The following is an 18,154-nucleotide window of genomic DNA, read 5'->3' on the forward strand; positions in this document are numbered from 1 at the left end:
CCTAATTCTGTCTTTATAACATGCGATTGAGGCTTTATTTCAAGCAATTATGTCTTTATACGATTGAGGCTTTATTTCAAGCAATTATGTCTTTATAACATGCGATTGAGGCTTTATTTCAAGCAATTATGTCTTTATAACATGCGATTGAGGCTTTATTTCAAGCAATTATGTCTTTATACGATTGAGGCTTTATTTCACCTAATTCTGTCTTTATAACATGCGATTGAGGCTTTATTTCAAGCAATTATGTCTTTATACGATTGAGGCTTTATTTCAAGCAATTATGTCTTTATAACATGCGATTGAGGCTTTATGTCACCTAATTCTGTCTTTATAACATGCGATTGAGGCTTTATTTCAAGCAATTATGTCTTTATACGATTGAGGCTTTATTTCAAGCAATTATGTCTTTATAACATGCGATTGAGGCTTTATGTCACCTAATTCTGTCTTTATAACATGCGATTGAGGCTTTATTTCAAGCAATTATGTCTTTATGACATGCGATTGAGGCTTTATTTCACCTAATTCTGTCTTTATAACATGCGATTGAGGCTTTATTTCAAGCAATTATGTCTTTATACGATTGAGGCTTTATTTCAAGCAATTATGTCTTTATAACATGCGATTGAGGCTTTATTTCACCTAATTCTGTCTTTATAACATGCGATTGAGGCTTTATTTCAAGCAATTATGTCTTTATGACATGCGATTGAGGCTTTATTTCACCTAATTTTGTCTTTATAACATGCGATTGAGGCTTTATTTCAAGCAATTATGTCTTTATACGATTGAGGCTTTATTTCACCTAATTCTGTCTTTATAACATGCGATTGAGGCTTTATTTCAAGCAATTATGTCTTTATGACATGCGATTGAGGCTTTATTTCACCTAATTCTGTCTTTATAACATGCGATTGAGGCTTTATTTCAAGCAATTATGTCTTTATAACATGCGATTGAGGCTTTATTTCACCTAATTCTGTCTTTATAACATGCGATTGAGGCTTTATTTCAAGCAATTATGTCTTTATACGATTGAGGCTTTATTTCAAGCAATTATGTCTTTATGACATGCGATTGAGGCTTTATTTCACCTAATTCTGTCTTTATAACATGCGATTGAGGCTTTATTTCAAGCAATTATGTCTTTATAACATGCGATTGAGGCTTTATTTCAAGCAATTATGTCTTTATGACATGCGATTGAGGCTTTATTTCACCTAATTTTGTCTTTATAACATGCGATTGAGGCTTTATTTCAAGCAATTATGTCTTTATACGATTGAGGCTTTATTTCACCTAATTCTGTCTTTATAACATGCGATTGAGGCTTTATTTCAAGCAATTATGTCTTTATGACATGCGATTGAGGCTTTATTTCACCTAATTCTGTCTTTATAACATGCGATTGAGGCTTTATTTCAAGCAATTATGTCTTTATAACATGCGATTGAGGCTTTATTTCACCTAATTCTGTCTTTATAACATGCGATTGAGGCTTTATTTCAAGCAATTATGTCTTTATACGATTGAGGCTTTATTTCAAGCAATTATGTCTTTATAACATGCGATTGAGGCTTTATTTCACCTAATTCTGTCTTTATAACATGCGATTGAGGCTTTATTTCAAGCAATTATGTCTTTATACGATTGAGGCTTTATTTCAAGCAATTATGTCTTTATAACATGCGATTGAGGCTTTATGTCACCTAATTCTGTCTTTATAACATGCGATTGAGGCTTTATTTCAAGCAATTATGTCTTTATGACATGCGATTGAGGCTTTATTTCACCTAATTCTGTCTTTATAACATGCGATTGAGGCTTTATTTCAAGCAATTATGTCTTTATACGATTGAGGCTTTATTTCAAGCAATTATGTCTTTATAACATGCGATTGAGGCTTTATTTCACCTAATTCTGTCTTTATAACATGCGATTGAGGCTTTATTTCAAGCAATTATGTCTTTATACGATTGAGGCTTTATTTCAAGCAATTATGTCTTTATGACATGCGATTGAGGCTTTATTTCACCTAATTCTGTCTTTATAACATGCGATTGAGGCTTTATTTCAAGCAATTATGTCTTTATACGATTGAGGCTTTATTTCAAGCAATTATGTCTTTATAACATGCGATTGAGGCTTTATTTCACCTAATTCTGTCTTTATAACATGCGATTGAGGCTTTATTTCAAGCAATTATGTCTTTATGACATGCGATTGAGGCTTTATTTCACCTAATTTTGTCTTTATAACATGCGATTGAGGCTTTATTTCAAGCAATTATGTCTTTATACGATTGAGGCTTTATTTCACCTAATTCTGTCTTTATAACATGCGATTGAGGCTTTATTTCAAGCAATTATGTCTTTATGACATGCGATTGAGGCTTTATTTCACCTAATTCTGTCTTTATAACATGCGATTGAGGCTTTATTTCAAGCAATTATGTCTTTATAACATGCGATTGAGGCTTTATTTCAAGCAATTATGTCTTTATACGATTGAGGCTTTATTTCAAGCAATTATGTCTTTATGACATGCGATTGAGGCTTTATTTCACCTAATTCTGTCTTTATAACATGCGATTGAGGCTTTATTTCAAGCAATTATGTCTTTATAACATGCGATTGAGGCTTTATTTCAAGCAATTATGTCTTTATACGATTGAGGCTTTATTTCAAGCAATTATGTCTTTATGACATGCGATTGAGGCTTTATTTCACCTAATTCTGTCTTTATAACATGCGATTGAGGCTTTATTTCAAGCAATTATGTCTTTATGACATGCGATTGAGGCTTTATTTCACCTAATTTTGTCTTTATAACATGCGATTGGGGCTTTATTTCAAGCAATTATGTCTTTATACGATTGAGGCTTTATTTCACCTAATTCTGTCTTTATAACATGCGATTGAGGCTTTATTTCAAGCAATTATGTCTTTATACGATTGAGGCTTTATTTCAAGCAATTATGTCTTTATGACATGCGATTGAGGCTTTATTTCACCTAATTCTGTCTTTATAACATGCGATTGAGGCTTTATTTCAAGCAATTATGTCTTTATACGATTGAGGCTTTATTTCAAGCAATTATGTCTTTATAACATGCGATTGAGGCTTTATTTCACGCAATTCTGACTTTATATCTCACAATTCTGAGAAATAAAGTCTGCGAAAAGTATACTCGCAATTGTAAGGAAAAAGTCGCAATTATTAAAAAAAAAAAGTTTTATTCTGAAAGCTCTGAAAATAAGAGCTTCGCTCGTGACCATATTTAAATGCATTCTTGGAAGATCAACGATTGTTCACCAACTCTCTACACTAACTAGGCCTATGAATTATTAATGTGCATGTGCCATCAGCGTTTATCACAGGATCGCGTTTAAAGTCTGTTTAGAGAGAACGGTGTCATCCCCTAATTTAATAACAAATTATCATTTCGACAGAATCAAAACTAACTAGCTGTAAAATAACATTATTCATGAACCGCTATAAAGCAAAAACAATCTGTTACATTAAATTAAAGCTGCTTTGAAACAATCTAAATTGTTAAAAGCGATATATAAATCAAGATGACTTGACTAGTGCGCATGCGCACGTTATAGGGTCCAACACGTATTGGACCGTCCAGCTACGTCATCGTGCTACAGACTGCAGCGAGGACCTCTTGTTACTGAGCGCGCAGCAGCAGCGCAGACAGCCACAGGTGCGAACCGAGTGTTTATGTGTGTGCACTAAACTGTGGCGCTGTTACAAAATAGTCTAAATTAAAGTATTTAAAGTTGGGGATAAAACATAGGCTAATTATATTTAGAATACAGTAATATATATACCTGCTTATAAAGGAATAAATATCAAGGAGTAAATCATTGAAAATTTCTTTCTATAAGTAAAAAAAAAAATGCAACAATAAGAATGTCAGTCGACCAAGACTGATTAGTCGACTAAACGGCTAAAGTTGACAGCAATATACATTTAAGATTACATTTATTTACAGAAATCAGCTGGTTGAATCAATAGTATCCAGCTGCAGACCCGCAGCACACCAGTTTCAGAACCCCAACGCCAGAACCGGAAGTAAGGGGCGGAGTTACGTTCTAACCAACACCAGCGCGAGGAACGTAAGTGAGGGGCGGAGCTTAGGTTTGAAACCTAATAACGCCACCTAACGTAATAGATACAGTCGGTTGGTCTGGGAACGCCCCCGGGAACGCCCCGTCACGTGGTGTGAATTTAGCCCGTGTGGGAAAACATTGCCTTGGCGCTCATTGAAATACATGGGACAATCATGCCAAAGAGTTGCTGTGTCGTTTTCTGTACCACCAATAAACTAACAAATTATAAATTGAAGTTCTACGGCCTTTCTTACATACATACAGAACCGGATAGGAGAACAAAATGGCAAAATTAATCATATCTTTTTAGATTACTGTGTGAGTAGAGGTCCCTGTGTGATAGTAGTAGATGTTTAACTGGCAGTGGGCCAGATTTGTCTGACGTTACATCCCTTACGAAAAATAACTATAGTAATCCTATGGCTATTAATATTCTATAGTAGTGTATAATACTTCTGTGATGTTCTTTAATACCTCTATACTTCTAGGCTATGTCCCAAAATACTATAGTATTCCTATAGGAATATTAACGTTACTGTAATATTTTGTCCTAAAATACTACAAGATTCCTTTAGTTGTTTTTCATAAGGGATGTCTCTGTCACATTAGCGTTATTATCAGCTGAAGGTTATCAGACTGCAGTCTGTGAGAATTCGGATAACTGTCAGCAAAGTCCCTCTGCAACTTCGTAGCTAAAACTGATCACCGTTTTACAAAAGGATTAATAGTTTGGAGTGAAGCATACTTACAATTGGTAAGTGACATGGTTTTATGGACTTATAGTAACTTATACGCAAGTTGATTGAGTTATAGGCTTGTGTTGCCGGTAGCTTCATTTTTGTCATTCAAATTAGGGCTGGGCGATATATCGAACGATATTGTTATGCGCATCTAATCTGTAAAGCCGGTTCCTTGATTAGCAGTAAATCACCTTCACATGCTTTCAAATGGACGATATGAGTGTTAAAGTTAATGAGATAATTAAGTGATTAATTTAGTGATGATTGAGCATTTTTGAAGACACCTGATGATCACAAGCAGAATCGCTGAAGGACAAAATCACAAATTGTAAGCCACCGTTATGGAGATCAGTGACTGCTTTAGTTGGGCTCTTGACACTTACATTTTCACTTTAAATTTTGTGTTTGTTGTTATTGATTAATAACAGTCAAATAAGACATCTTTGATCTTATAGTGTTGGTTATGTTTTGACATAATCATGCTGTGATCTGTAAAATGAAACTTTTCAGATAATTTGGCTTAACTTGTTAGCGAGATTTTAGTGATTGTTCGATGTAATTTACTTTTCCTACTTGAATATTCTACTCGTCACCGTTGTTGAGAAGCATTGACTGAATCTTGAGGTCTGTGTGTTAGTGATGGCCGGTTCGTGAACGAATCGTTCTTTTGAACCGGTTCTTTTTAGTGAACCGGTCGAACCAGTACACTAAATCGGACTGAATCGTTCGAAACAGTTCGCGTCTTGCGTCAGCGCTAAACCACAAGTTACTAAAGTTACTCACTTTCAGACATGCCTGACAGTCCCTCCGAATCGAAATAAACCAATATCCAGAAGTACATTTTATTCCAGTAACTCAAAAAGTTCACTGAACGGAGACATATGTTGGTGCTGAGAGAAGTGATGAGCACGAGCAGCTGATACTGCGCATGCGTGTACTACCGAACGTACAGATACAGCGGTCGGATAACCAGTACAGAACCGAGAAGAACTGTTTCTTTCGGACACGTTCGACATATTGAGAACTGATGAGTTGATGAGCTGAGCATGCGTGCATTTTTTTTCTGAGGGACGAAATGTACGTTTCCACGTCTTTAGTTGAACATCAGTAAGTGTAACAAAATAAAACATTTTGGAAACATGTTTATCCCATTACTGTATCACTGTATTATTTTAACGATTGGAAATAATGATTGGATTCTAAAACTGTCAAACTACTAAACATTTATTATTATACTAAAATAATATTTTCAGGAACAGCTCATTTAATTTCTAAGTAACAATATTATAAATCTTTGATGTAAACTCTTGCCAAGGTTTGGTGCACTGCTTAGTAAATGTTTATGTGTTAACATAACGAATTAATATGTTTAACGAATTAAACATATATGTTTAATTCGTTATGTTAACACATTATAAACATGATGTATACTGTTACGTATATAGGCTACAGGCTATATTGGAGACAGACATGCATCGATTTTTTAGTTTTGTCGACTGTATATTCAGGTTTCAGCTCAGCACAGGCCTATGCTATGGTTCTCGAGTCGAGAACTGGTTGTTGCAGCTCTTGAATCACTAGTGCAGAACCGAGAACTGTTTCTTTCGGACACGTTCGATACGGAGAACCGATGAGCTGGAGATACTGCGCATGCGTGATAGCACCGTCTCTGAACAGAACTTTCTTTCGGCCGGCTGATCCTGTGCTGATATACGAGCACGCAGTAGTACGGGTGAACCCAGGACTTAAATGAGAGGGCGAATCGGCGAAATGTAAGTTTATTTAATAACAAATAAAATGATGAAGACCATTTATGCATTTTATATATTTAAAACATGTAAAACATCCGCGTTAGCACATCGACTAGGCTGCAGCAGGGTAAGAAACTTATCCAAGATGATTATGACAATGCATACTATTATTTAACTGAAGTTGTTATTACAAATGCCTTTAATTTGAAGTATTTTTATCCGCCGGGATGATAGAATTGACGTCATTACGTGATGACGTAAAAGAACTGGTGAACCGGTTTTTTGAACCGGTTCATTAAAACGAACTGTCCGAAAGAACCGGTTCGCGGAAAAGAACCGGACTTCCCATCACTACTGTGTGTGCCTAAAGGAAAGGTTTTTTTCTTTTAAGCAACTTTTGAGAAAACTGTCTATTATTTTTAACATTCTGGACATTTATTCAGAACCTAAGTCATACACTAAGCAACAGACTAAATTATATGTTATAAATTTTATAAATAAATTTTATTATAAATTGTATTATAAATTATATATATAATGAGATAAATTTCAAATGATAAATGTCATTATATGACCACAATCATTTTATTATTGTTTATTTTTGTTCATCTGATAAATATAACTCAGATGCAACAGCAAATTAAAATATAAAGTTAATATTATAAGGGTCAAGAGCCCAACTAAAGCAAACACTCATCTCCATAACGGTGGCTTAAAATTTTAGATTTTTTCCTTGTGATTCTGCTTTAGGTGTTTTCAATAATGCTCAATCATCACTCATTTAATCACTTAATTATTTAATTAACTTTAACACTCTTGAGTGCGGACTCATATACACTCCAGGTGTGTTAGTTTAACACGGGAGATTTCGTCGTGATGAAGAGCCGTAGTTCACTGACCAGCTGAGCCATATCGCATTAAATATCGATATCGATATGTCCTCGATATTAACGCGATATGGCTCAGCTTGTCAGTGATCTACGGCTCTTTGTAGTGAATGCCGCTCCATCTGAAAGCAGGTGAAGGTGATTTACTGCTAATCAAGGAACCGGCTTTACTGATTAGATGCGCATTCAATATCGTTCGATATATCGCCCAGGCCTAATTACACCTCATATTATTAATAAACTAAGAGGTGAACAACAGCAATGCTGGCAACAGTGTGGGCATTGGATCGCCAATCACTCTCATATATTTTGGACATGCTCAAAGTTAGAACAATTCTGGGACAGTATCTTTCTAATTACTGGGAGTATAATGGGTTATGTCATCCCTAGAGATCCCAAGATTTTCTTGCTAGGTCTACTACCTGGTGAGGTGGTCCAAAAAGATGACATTTATCTTTTTAAAATTCTAATGATTGCATGTAAAAAGGCTATCACTCGGTCTTGGCTAAAGATCGACCCACCCCGTATTGAGCAATGGAAAGAAATAGTGGAGGAGATACACTCAATGGAGAAAATGACATATTTTCTACGAATCCAAGGTCACATATATAATAAGCATTGGGAAAATTGGCTTGCATATAAAGAAGTGGAACAATTCTAACACTTTAATTGTAATACTTCATTCTGTTATTATACAATATATAGTGCCCCTTGTTCTTTGTCTTTGTATGTTGTGTTGTAATAAAAGAATAAAAATGCAAAATAAAGAGTAAAAAAAAAAAAAAAATGTTGATTCTTTTAGTAGTTTTGATCTCAGGTGGCACAAAGCACAACCAGGCCTGGATATATGGGGTTTGAGCTTCTGTTGATCTCTAAACTAGACAGAGCACTTCGAGCACTTCTAAACAGATGGGAAGAGTTTTGAAATAGACGAAATTGCTACTGTAGGAGCCATTTCAATGTTTATGTCCAGGTTTTGCCATTAGGTGGCCCTAGGGTTATGGCACATCAATTGGGGCTCATCTACTTAGGAGGTTAGCTGTAATCAAGGACAGGTGTGCCAGAGGGAAAACGGCAAACTAGTTTTTGAACGCCACCGAGGCGGTGGTTGAATGTTTGTAATGTGAAAGTGTTGGTGAAGATGGAATACTGTTTCGTTATGGAAAAGGAAATCCTTGTGTAAATCCAATAAATCTCTCACAACAGAGAAGAAAACCGAACTTTAAGCTTTGTTGCATTATTCAATCAAGCAAAATCGACCACGGTAAGCGCGTCAACTATAGCCCACTTCAACCCTCTGCATAACCCTCGGCTGTTTTAAGCTTAGCGGTTACAGCTACAGATGTATACATTTATTTATTTGCCTTTCAAAAGTGTGTGTGTGTGTGTGTGTGTGTGTGTGTGTGTGTGTGTTATTAGATTCCATATATCTGCAAAAGGAAAGAGTCAAATAACATGTGCATCTCATAAACGTGATTCTGAACTACATGAATATTAATATTAAACAAAATATAATATCCAAAATGTGGTTTATGTCCACAAGAGAAGTTTGAGAACCACTGTTGTGTGTGAATGTTACTGACCTCAATTTCTCCAGTTTACAGTGTGAATCCTTTAGTACGTCACATACGTGATTCACTCCTGAGTCTCCTAGTTTATTCTCCCTCAGGTCCAGATCTCTCAGGTGTGATGGGTTTGATTTCAGAGCTGAAGTCAGGATGAGACTCTGTTTCTCTGTCATACTGCAACTCCTCAGACTGAAGACAGAAAGAGAAAAGACTGAAATGCTTCATCAGGCACTTAGTTTATTCCCCATACTCTGTTTTTAAGGCTGTCACACTAGTTCTGTGTGCTGGAAGATGTCGATTCTCCTCTTTTATTTTTCTTCTATTTCTTTTATGTCTCTTTTCTTTACTCTTTATCGTAGCAGGAGATTTCTTATCGGCATTTACACAATCAGTACATTCTTCAAATTTAACACAATAGACCTTAGTCAGGTTAGATGATATATTTGATTTATGTGGATGAAAATGAGGCAGTTAGAAAAAAAATTAATATATAGCAGAGTACTAAGATTATTTACATGTTAAAGGGATAGTTCACTTTGAAATTAATTTTTGATATGTTTTATCTTACCTCAAGGGCATCCAAGATGTAGGTGTCTTTGTTTCCACTTTATTTTCAATTTTGACATTTTTCAGTCAAACCGTTGTTGTCTGTCAGTCATATAATGGAGGCTAAGGGGGTCCACCAAAGAGCATGCACAGAGAAGTCCAAATTAAACATGATTTAATGACTCGTAAATGTAAGTACACATTGATGGCTTAAGACACGAAACGAGCAGTTTGTGTGAGAAAACGAACAGTATTTATATCGTTTTTACCTCTTGTAATCATAGCCATGACAAAATGATCTGAGGGCACGGGCGCTTCGGTCTGAGCATGCGCTGGAAGTGATCGCTTGCGCGTCTACGTCACTCTTTGTTTATACAGAGATTTCGGAAGTTTTACCTTTCACTAAACATATTTAGATATACGGGAAACCACAATGGAAGACGATTTCGGTATATCTAAATATGTTTAGTAAAAGGTAAAACTTCCAAAATCTCCGTGTAAATATTGAGTGACGTCACACGCAAGCGATCACTTCCGGCGTAACATTGAACTGATTCAGTTCGGTTCAGTTGGACATTGAACACCTGATTCAGATCACTTAGATTACACGAGGAAAACGATATAAATACTGTTCATTTTCTCACACAAACTGCTCGTTTCGTGTCTTAGGCCATCAATGTGTACTTACATTTACGAGTCATTAAATCATGTTTAATTTGGACTTCTCTGTGCATGCTCTTTGGTGGACCCCCTTAGCCTCCAGTGTATGACTGATAGACAACAACGGTTTGACTGAAAAATATCAAAATTGAAAATAAAGAGGAAACAAAGACACCTACATCTTGGATGCCCTTGAGGTAAGCTAAAACATATTAAAAAAATTAATTTTAAAAGTGAACTATCCCTTAAAAAGACATTTAAAATAAAGTGTAACAGAAGGTGTCGAGCTATAAACACTATTACTAGAGTCCTGTTGTCTTAAAATAAACTGTAAACTGTAATATCACAGTAACTGCTGTACAGTATAATGATACTAACTATAGTTTCTCCAGTTTGCACTGTGGGTTCATCAGTAGATCACTGAGGTTCTTCACTCCTGAGTCTCCTAGTTTATTCCAGCTCAGGCCCAGACCTCTCAGGTGTGATGGGTTTGATTTCAGAGCTGAAGTCAGGATGAGACTCTGTTTCTCTGTAATACTGCATTCACTCAGACTGAAGACAGAAAGAGAAAAGACTGAAATGCTTCATCAGGCACTTAGTTTATTCCCCATACTCTGTTTTTAAGGCTGTCACACTAGTTCTGTGTGCTGGAAGATGTTGATTCTCCGCTTTCATTTTTCAACAATATCTTTTGTCAGTTTTCTTTACTCTTTATCACAGCAGGAGATTCTGCAGAACAACATCTACACAATCAGTACATTGTATCAAATTATTCAACTTTAATGCAATAGACCTTCGTCAGATTAGACTCCATATTGAATATTATGTAAATGAAAATGAGGTTGTGAGAAAAATTTAAATATACACTGGTACAATAAGATTTATTACTTACTAGTTAAAAGACATTTAAAATAAAGTGTAACAGAAGGTGCCGAGCTATAAACACTATTACTAGAGTCCTGTTGTCTTAAAATAAACTGTAAACTGTAATATCACAGTAACTGCTGTACAGTATAATGATACTAACTATAGTTTCTCCAGTTTGCACTGTGGGTTCATCAGTAGATCACTGAGGTTCTTCACTCCTGAGTCTCCTAGTTTATTCTCAGTCAGGTTCAGATCTCTCAGGTGTGATGGGTTTGATTTCAGAGCTGAAGTCAGAATGAGACTCTGTTTCTCTGTAATACTGCATCTATCCAGACTGAAGACAGAAAGAGAAAAGACTGAAATGCTTCATCAGGCACTTAGTTTATTCCCCATACTCTGTTTTTAAGGCTGTCACACTAGTTCTGTGTGCTGGAAGATGTTGACGTTAACGAGTCTTCCATTTTAATTGGAATTTTTGGAATTTTATTTTATTTTATTTGGTAATACTTTACAGATCCTATTAGTTAACATCAACTAACAAGTAGTTTTTGAAGTAAAACAAGAAAGATTAGTGCAGATATTTAATAAGTATTGATCTGCAAATAAGCTATTTTTTATTACAACACCAAACCTTATTATACACTACTTAAAGCTATGGTATACGATTTCAAAGATTGTTCATTATTAATATCCTCGGTTAGATGCTGGTTATGGTTATATAGTACAATCCTAACAATATGAATAGAAAAAAGAATGAAAAAAATCCATTCACTCTATTGGCTGTACAGCCGCAGAGAAGTTGACCAATGTAAGCTTTGCGGCCGGACAGCTTATATTGGTCAACTGCTCTCATCCAATCACCAGCTCCACTTGAACTCCGCCTGGTGCACGCGTCTCCAACCCAACCGCACCCGACCCCGCCCCCCTCCTTACGCGAGCAAGTGCAGCTGACAGACTGTCTATGGTAGCTAGCTAGTAGCGTCAGATCAGCAATGGATAAATAAATGAATGACAGCAGTAAGCGGCCCCTGATGGCCCCTACTTAGTCCCTCCAGAAAAACGCGATTATGCGATCGCTGAATTCAATGCAAAATCAGCCAAAGTCCGCATATTTATGCGGGGGCTGCATTTTTTCAAATAAGTCGCACTTTCGTCGCATAAATTGCAGATTTCCGTGCAAAATATGCAGGGTTTGCATCATTTCATAATCCTTGCATTTTCGTTGCAAAAAAAAGTCACATGTATCTTAGCAGAAAGTTGAAAATGTTGCGTTTGCTTCACACAAGAGCAGCCATTTCCCCCTGTTTCCATGGGAACGTTATGAAGTGACGCAATTACGCGACGCCAGACAGACTCACGGAGGCGATTGACATCTCACAAATCGAACTCGTATAACTGTCTGTCACACGTTCTACCGTCACAACGTTACTTAATAAACAACATAAGATAAAAGAAGTAGCATCAAACAGAAATTACCCGCACACATGGGGTGTTCGAAGCGCACATATAACACTGCAGAGAGTTCAACAAGGAGCGCGCACTCTTAAAGGGGCCACACCTTATTTACACTCATTACAGTCTGAATTAAAACAAGATGAGAAATTAAATATTCCCGGCACTTTCTATGATGTAGTATGCTTGCTTATCAAAGGAAGTAAGAAATAACTCTTACATTAGCCTAGTGAGAACAGGGTGTTGGGGGAATCACTTTTTTCTCTTTTTCATCAAACCACAATTTTTGCAAGTTCCCTCAATTTTTGCAAATTCCTGCAATTTCATTGCATAAAATTGCATAAATATCCCACATATTCCATCGCATTTTTAAAGAAAACGGGCCGCGTAATCAATAAATTTTTACACGCAACAATTACAAAAAAACTCTGCATTTTTTTTCTGGAAGGACTGAATACTATTATGGTAAATGTTATATATAAATCGCAAATTTTTTCACAAATTTTTGGAAATTACCACCACAAAATCAGTTATTTTGATCGCAAAAATCACACAAAAAAATTGTGAAATCCTGGAGGGACTGCCTACTGTAAAGTTTGGATGAAAGAGAAAGTCAGTGGAGGAAAGAGCAGAGATTAAAAAAAAAAAATGTAACACCACAACTAAGTAGGATAAATATTAGGGATACAACGGTACACGGTAAAATCCCGGACCGTTCGGTCAGCCCTGCACGGGACAATCTACCCTCGTGTCCCGCGGGACTTCGGTTTTGCCATAGAGTTCGTGCTGATCCTTTTCCCGTATTTTCCGCACTGTAAGGTGCACTTAAAAGCCTTTAATCTTCTCAAAAAACGACAGTGTGCCTTATAATCCGGAGCGCCTTATATATGGACCAATTAGTTAACAACGCTCCGCGTTATTAAATTCGCCCACGAACTCGCGCTCGTGTCCAGCTTACGCCGCTTTGTCACACGGCCAGTTCAACCTCGTATAAATCAGGTTATGTGTGTGTCTCCCGCTCACGAACGCTCACTCTTAACAGACACACGAACAGACAACATCTTTCATTTTTCAACAATATCTTTTGTCAGTTTTCTTTACTCTTTATCACAGCAGGAGATTCTGCAGAACAACATCTACACAATCAGTACATTGTATAAAATTATTCAACTTTAACGCAATAGACCTTAGTCAGATTATAAAACAAATGTACTAAATAAATAAATAATAATATTGACGCAGATGCTTTTCTGTCTCATTATTTCAACATCTCTCTCTCACTCACTCACTTACTCACTCTCTCTCTCTCTCGTGGCTGTGGTTACAAGAGGTAAAAACAATATAAATACTGTACTTACATTTACGAGTCATTAAATCATGTTTAATTTGGACTTCTCTGTGCATGCTCTTTGAGGTGGTGACCATAGACCTGCATTACAGTCATGGTCAGAATTGATGGCACACCTGGTAAATATGATCAAAACTGGCTGCTAAAAATAAATCTGCATTGTTTATCCTTTTGATCTTTCATTAAAAAAAATTAGCAAAATTCTAACCTTTCATTGAAGTAAAAGAATTGAAAGTGCGGAGCAAATCACATTATGAAATAAATATTTTTCTCCAAAACACGTTGGCCACAATTGTGTTCATGCGACGAACAACCGTATAAGTCCAAAAAAACTAAAATTGAGATAACCATGTGACTTGAATGTGTGTCCATCACTTTGTATACAGAATCACTTTGGGGGTGTGTTCGTGCAACCAAAACTCTGTATTTTAAACGTTGGGGACATATCATGCAAAATCCACTTTTTTAGCCCTTAAATGCATTTTGTTGTATATTTGGAGTGTTCATAAGTACAGAAAAGATGAAATTATTCTCTTCAGGTGCTTCGTTTATCTTTATATTTTGTTTTGGTCATATTTTTCAACCTGTTCAGATTTTTCTGTTTTTTCACGTCACCGTATTTGCAGCGGAACTGACGGTAACACTTTACGGTAAGGGTACATAAATTATCATGAATTCATGTATAAATTAATGCATGAATTATGCATTCATTCATGCATTACTATCTCATGAATCATCAGGAACTAACACAAGTTCAACGTTTTTCATTCATGACTTCATGAATAAACAACACCTTAATTAAAACATTAACTAAGATGAGCACATCACCATGAATTATGATTTATTACGCATGATCTTGATGTTTTCTTTGTTCTTTGTCTAGGTCAGTGACCTAGTCACCATTTTATTTAAGGGGCCACACACATGATGAAGTCATTAATAGATTAATGCTTAGTTAATGATGACTATTGGACAGACACCATAATAGACCAATCACAGCTCATAGCAGACATATTCTGTAAATCAAATACAGTAGTCATCATTAACTAAGCATTATCTATCAATGACTTCATCATGTGTGTGGCCCCTTAACTAAAGTGGTGACTAGGTCCTTTGAAACACTGATGAACAATGTGATATTAATGGTGACATAACTGTGAACAAAGAAAACATCATGATCATGCGTAATAAATCATAATTCATGGTGATGTGCTCATCTTAGTTAATGTTTTAATTCAGGTGTTGTTCATTCATGAAGTCATGAATGAAAAACGTTGAACTTGTGTTAGTTCCTGATGAGTCATGAGATAGTAATGCATGAATGAATGCATAATTCATGCATTAACTTATACATGAATTCATGATAATTCATGTACCCTTACCGTAAAGTGTTACCGAACTGACAAATAAGGACATTGACTACCGGCCCAACACTTCGAGCAATCCGCCATTATTATTTCTCGCTCCGATTTTGTAGTCCAAGCTCAGTGATGCAGAAGTTATGAGAGGGCAAGTCAAAATGTTCGGTTGTTGGATGTACGTTAGTGACCTGAAGCACTTCAAGGATCCCCACTTCAACAACCTCCGCCAGTATACAAAAGGGTTTGCCGATCGACTTCGTCTGAATGAGGCTGCTGTGTTTTCTGATGCTTTTCTACACACAAGTTATTATATTTTATACCATGGTCTGGGTGAATACTCGATTCTGATTGGCTGCAGGGTGTCCGTTATAAAGTAATAGAGGACACCTAGTAAAGTAGTTCTGGTGAAACTGCCTGTTTACCATTCGAAATTTATAAATGAATGCGCTGCCTACAACAGCTGTGAGTAACCATAGCAAAAGGCAGTCAAACGCTCTATCAAAACAAACATCTAACGTTAGATACTATAGCCTAATACAACGAGCGACTTCGTTATTTATTTTAACATTTATGGAGAATATGGCAACTTTGACGACTGGGATGCTGTAGGTCGACTCTCCGATGCTGGACTGGAGAGCCGTCAAATAATGTCGGTGACAGACCATCGATGCGAGAGCAGTCTGCGGGCTTACTGGGCTCTGTCTGTCCGTGAGAGACGAAGCTGGAGCAACGTACTGTCTGCATCAAGTGCCCATTATGGGCAGCAGTAACGTTACCCAGCTTTTGAGGATCCTCCTGACTGACCGACTTTTTCAAATTGCACTATAAATGGAAACGTTGAAATTAATTGTAAATAAAAAAGCTAGCATGTATAGGCAAATGACCCTCTCTTTGATCTGATTAATTTATTGTCCTCTATAAGCGCAAATCGCTGGTGCTCAGAACTAATTGTTTTTTTTGTTTTGTTTTTTGTGTTTTTTTGATTGTTGTTTGATTAATTGTTTTATGTGTAATAAAAAAATAACTATGCCTACCTTTGTTTCATGAAAAAAAAAATGCATTTTTGAACCTGAAGGGTTCTACAAGCTGAGCGGACTATAAATATCTCCGGTTGCTAAATAAACGGTCAGACAAGTTATTATTTGTAAAAAAATAGATTTAGCCTAATTAAAATATAAACTAATGTTTTAAAAATGTTTTATTTGGCAAGTAAAACCTGACAATGGACACCTCGTCGGGCATTAACCCTTACATTATTAATACAGATTTTTAGTGGTAAGATTGGACCGTAGTCATTTATCTTGTCAGTGTGCTTGTTTTAACAAGAGAAATAGTCGACTTTCACTAATAACACAACATAGTTAACTTAATGTTACATAACCCTGCATCCATAATTATGAAGACGTTGTTCTGCAGGTTCGTCGTCGTCTTTTTCAAATCGCTCGCTCTGGCTCGAATATGTAAGGCTTGATGGACAAGTCTTCTGTTGTTGACATTTTGTTAACGAGTGACTAAAAATGTTCTTTGAAGCTATAGTATATAATCGTATATCTCTTATCAAACTACAATAATGGCCGAACGCGGGGAGTTGAACCGAGTGTGAACAACAACAACCTGCAGAGCGGGAAAGACGCAACTCCATTTTATTTAAAGGGGCCACTTTGAAACGGGTCGCTCACAGACGCACATCAGAAAAGGGGTCGAAAATGGGCCTGTGGAGCTATAATAATGAAGAATTCAGACCCAAGCATTGCAGTTATGCTTTATATAGACCACAAATGTATGATTTATAAGTAAAAATGAATGATTTAAAAGCATGATATGTACCCTTTAAAGGGCACCTATTATGGAAAATTCACTTTTACATTGTGTTTTAACATGAGCAAAACCACCCTAGAATGATAAAAATCCAGCCAATGTTTTCTTTTACAATCTCAATAAATCATATGCACTCTCAGAACGAGCTGTTCTAAGATTCAGCTCGTAGAATTGAGCAAGGGGTTTGATTGACAGTGTGGTTGTGGCCTAGACCCCGCCCTCAGTGAGCTGCACACCATCCTCCACTGTTTCAACGACAGCCGGTAATATCTCCTAGAATCATAAGTGTTATGCTGTGGGATGGGATGCAATAATGACATACATAGTAGTTTTCACTTATTTCATCATCAGAGCCACTGAAAACACAATAGATGTATTGTATTCTGGAAGTTTAAGTGGTGCCTTTCCTTCGTAAATAAGTTTATGTTTGAGCGAATCATTTTCTGACTGACTGTTTTGTGAACGAGGGTCAATTGAAAGCAGGTCTTGCTTCAAAGTTAATCCTCAAGTGTGGATCGTCATCTACTGTTTGCGATCCACCGTCACCTCCAGTAACAGTAAGTGTATTTTATGATTTTTGAGCAAATAGTCTTTTCAGTCTGTCAGCCAATTCAACAACAAATGCGTCTAAAGTTGTTGTCGTCGTAGGATGTCTGTGTAGGCTATATAATGTAAACCTTGTTTGTATAGTGTGTAACCACAGTTTATATATATATATATATATACACTGTATATATATATATATTTAAAGATATTGTATTAAAAACTGCATATATGTTGTTGTTCTGTAAGTTAGTCATCTTCTCACATTTGCCACAGAAGCACCTGTATGACAAGTAAACATGACGCAACAGGTCCCTGCATAAATGTAATTTCGCTTGTACGTAGCAAACTTTATCAAAGTATGGGCCCTATCTTGCACCCGGCGCAAATGACTTTATGTCTCATGCATGTCTCATTCCTATTTTGCACTCGCGCAAAGCAGGATTTTCCCCTCCACAGACGCACGTCGGTAAACTAGGAAATAAA

General features: G+C 36.4%; 1 protein-coding gene across 1 annotated transcript in view; it reads right to left on the reverse strand.

Annotated features, from left to right (window-relative positions):
- LOC148978799 (NACHT, LRR and PYD domains-containing protein 12-like) overlaps nucleotides 1-18,154 on the reverse strand; it is a 55,844-nt gene that overhangs the window by 12,466 nt on the left and 25,224 nt on the right. Inside the window, exons 10-12 of the mRNA XM_089130763.1 lie at nucleotides 11,307-11,480; nucleotides 10,658-10,831; nucleotides 9,089-9,262 (exon numbers count right to left, since the gene is read on the reverse strand). Coding sequence (XP_088986889.1) covers nucleotides 9,089-9,262; nucleotides 10,658-10,831; nucleotides 11,307-11,480 — 522 coding nt within the window. The remainder of the gene's footprint in view (nucleotides 1-9,088; nucleotides 9,263-10,657; nucleotides 10,832-11,306; nucleotides 11,481-18,154) is intronic.

This window comes from Pimephales promelas, chromosome 5 (genome assembly GCF_988280905.1).
Source record: "Pimephales promelas chromosome 5, fPimPro1.hap1.1, whole genome shotgun sequence".
Lineage (NCBI taxonomy): Eukaryota > Metazoa > Chordata > Actinopteri > Cypriniformes > Leuciscidae > Pimephales > Pimephales promelas.